At 50.9% G+C, this 2,422-nt stretch overlaps 1 protein-coding gene across 1 annotated transcript in view; it reads right to left on the reverse strand.

Moving 5' to 3' along the window:
* The window catches only part of spred2b (sprouty related EVH1 domain containing 2b), an 18,360-nt gene extending 16,044 nt beyond the window's left edge, over positions 1-2,316 (reverse strand). The window contains exon 1 of the mRNA XM_031578738.2: positions 2,088-2,316. Within this exon, the coding sequence (XP_031434598.1) occupies positions 2,088-2,104 (17 nt within the window). The 5' untranslated portion in view covers positions 2,105-2,316. The remainder of the gene's footprint in view (positions 1-2,087) is intronic.
* Between the last annotated feature and the right edge of the window lie 106 nt (positions 2,317-2,422).

The following is a 2,422-nucleotide window of genomic DNA, read 5'->3' on the forward strand; positions in this document are numbered from 1 at the left end:
GTAATCAATCATATTGATCATAAGTAACGAGTTTTCATCATAAAATGAATAACAACACGGGGGCAAAGTTCTTATTTAAATCAGGAGCAATCACTTAAGCTAGAACCTCAGTTTGCTACAAATCATTTCAAAACACGAAAAGCACTTTCAGCGCTTCAGAAGTTGCAGCTCAGGAAAAAGAAATACCCAAGAATGACAACCTAATGGAGGTGCTGAATTCTGGCTCCTAGACAGTGTCTTATTTCAGAACTGTGGATGACCGGCCCGGTCTGGTCTTCGGTCCGGTGGACGTGGCGTACGTGCTTGCGCGCAGGTCCCCCCCAAAAAGGAGGAGGGCACGGGGGTAAGGGCACGAGGGTGAGGGCAGTAGATTAGCGTCTGGGGCTGTCCCAGCCACAGTTTAGTCTGTCCGGCTGCAATCTGGGGACACCCCGCCTCGCCGACAATGGAGCACAATGCCGAGGACACAATGAGTGATTGTGTGCGTTTGTCCGCATCTTACGAGAAGATCGCCACCTCTTTCCTAGGCAGTCTGGGCACTTTTACAACGCAAACAATGGATAATACAGAACATTATGGCTGGCATGGCTGCGAAAAAAAAGCACAACAGAAAATGGGATTCCTGTTAAAGAGAACAAACATAAGTCCTCATATTGAGGACGCCGTCTAGGATACTCCGAAGCCAAGAATGATGGGAGAGGCGTCTGCGTCTGCAAAGGCCATAGTTCTTAATGAGAAGCATGGGACAGCATTTGCCCTCATTGTCTCAGGGCAATCTTCATCTCATGCCATGAAGCTGACTAAAACATACTACATACTGCCAAACAATACTTTGGCTAACAGCACGAGAATCAACAGGAAAGTAATGAAATCCATCCTGACAATATAAGTGGTGGATGGCAATTGCAGACTGGTGTGTTTAAATTATGAGCTGATTCCGAACCCGCTGAACTGAGACTAGAAGTTGATTGACGTGCCAAATTCAAGATCACATTGTCTAGCTCACTTTCTTGGGTGCTTGACTCTGTGCTGTTGCCATTTTGTGCTTGAATCGGCACCTCTCGCCAAAAGAGTTTGGATTTGTGTTTGGACTCTGATGGCTGTAATGGTTCACCACCAGCAGGTAACGACACTCATCCGCAAACACATACCTACACACTGCACATGTGGCAGATAAACTTCATTTGAACACTTGAAAACCCATTTAATTTATGAACACTCACACACATTAAGAGGAGGACACTGCTGAGAAACCACAACAATCGTGTCTCAGTTCCATGTTCTTGGCATTACACAACCACTACCACTCTCATGTCACTTATTAGTCATATTTTACATCCCAAATCAGAGGAAGCAAACTGGTATGGTAATGAGAAAATGTGTGCCCACACACACACACACACACACACACACACACACACACACACACACAGCTCAGGGAAGGTCAATACCCAACCAGATGACTACACATGAACAAACTGCTCGCACGTTTCTATGTCCTCTCTCTCTCTCTCTCTCTGAAACACATTTCCGTTCACCTTCACAGAGAAAGCGATAAGCTTTCAATCTTTTTCCTTTCTTTCTCTCCCTCCCTCCCTCCCTCCCTCCCTCCCTCGCTCCCTCCCTCGCTCGATCCCACTCCTTTCCCCAGCCCCCGTCTGCAAAGATGGCACAGTGTGACCGGCCTTCTCGTCGGCTCACCCACGCACACGCGGAGAGAGCTACAAACAGCCTCCCCGTTCCACACAGCCAGGAGACAGACAGACAGCCAGCCAGCCAGACAGCCAGAGACAGCCAGACAAACAGCCAGACAGCCAGACAGCCAGACAGGCAGACAGGCAGCTCCACCAGTAGCTTTCTCCCTGCCACTGACCACCGAACAACAGGCACCAGCCACAGTGGACCCAGCAGCCCATGGAAAGAGACAAGAAAGGAAGAGAGACGATCAAAAAAAGAAAAGGAAATGAGAAAAGGCAGCAGCAGTAGCGTTAGCAGGAGCACAGCACAGCACATCAGACACACACACACACACACACACACAACAGCAGTGATCGGTCTGGTCGTACCGGCCCCTTGCCCAGGCTTACCGGCTGCCGTGCGCCATGCCTGTGGCTGAGACTGTGGCTCCACGGTGGCAGAGTGGCCACTGTCTGCCCGCCAGTCTGCCAGCCAGCCAGCCAGCCAGCCAGCCAGCCGCTCGGTCGGTCGGTCGGTCAGGCAGCCCTCGCCCCGGCACTCCCAGAGCCCCACCTCTCCTCCGCCATCAGCACGACCGTTGTGTCTGAAGCCCCGCACGCACTGCTGGCTCTACCCCCAACACACACACACACACACACACACACACACACACACACACACACACACACACAGCACGTATGATTCAGTCTCCTTGACAAACACACAGCGCCGGGGATGAGTCATC

The sequence above is a fragment of the Clupea harengus genome, chromosome 13 (assembly GCF_900700415.2).
Source record: "Clupea harengus chromosome 13, Ch_v2.0.2, whole genome shotgun sequence".
Lineage (NCBI taxonomy): Eukaryota > Metazoa > Chordata > Actinopteri > Clupeiformes > Clupeidae > Clupea > Clupea harengus.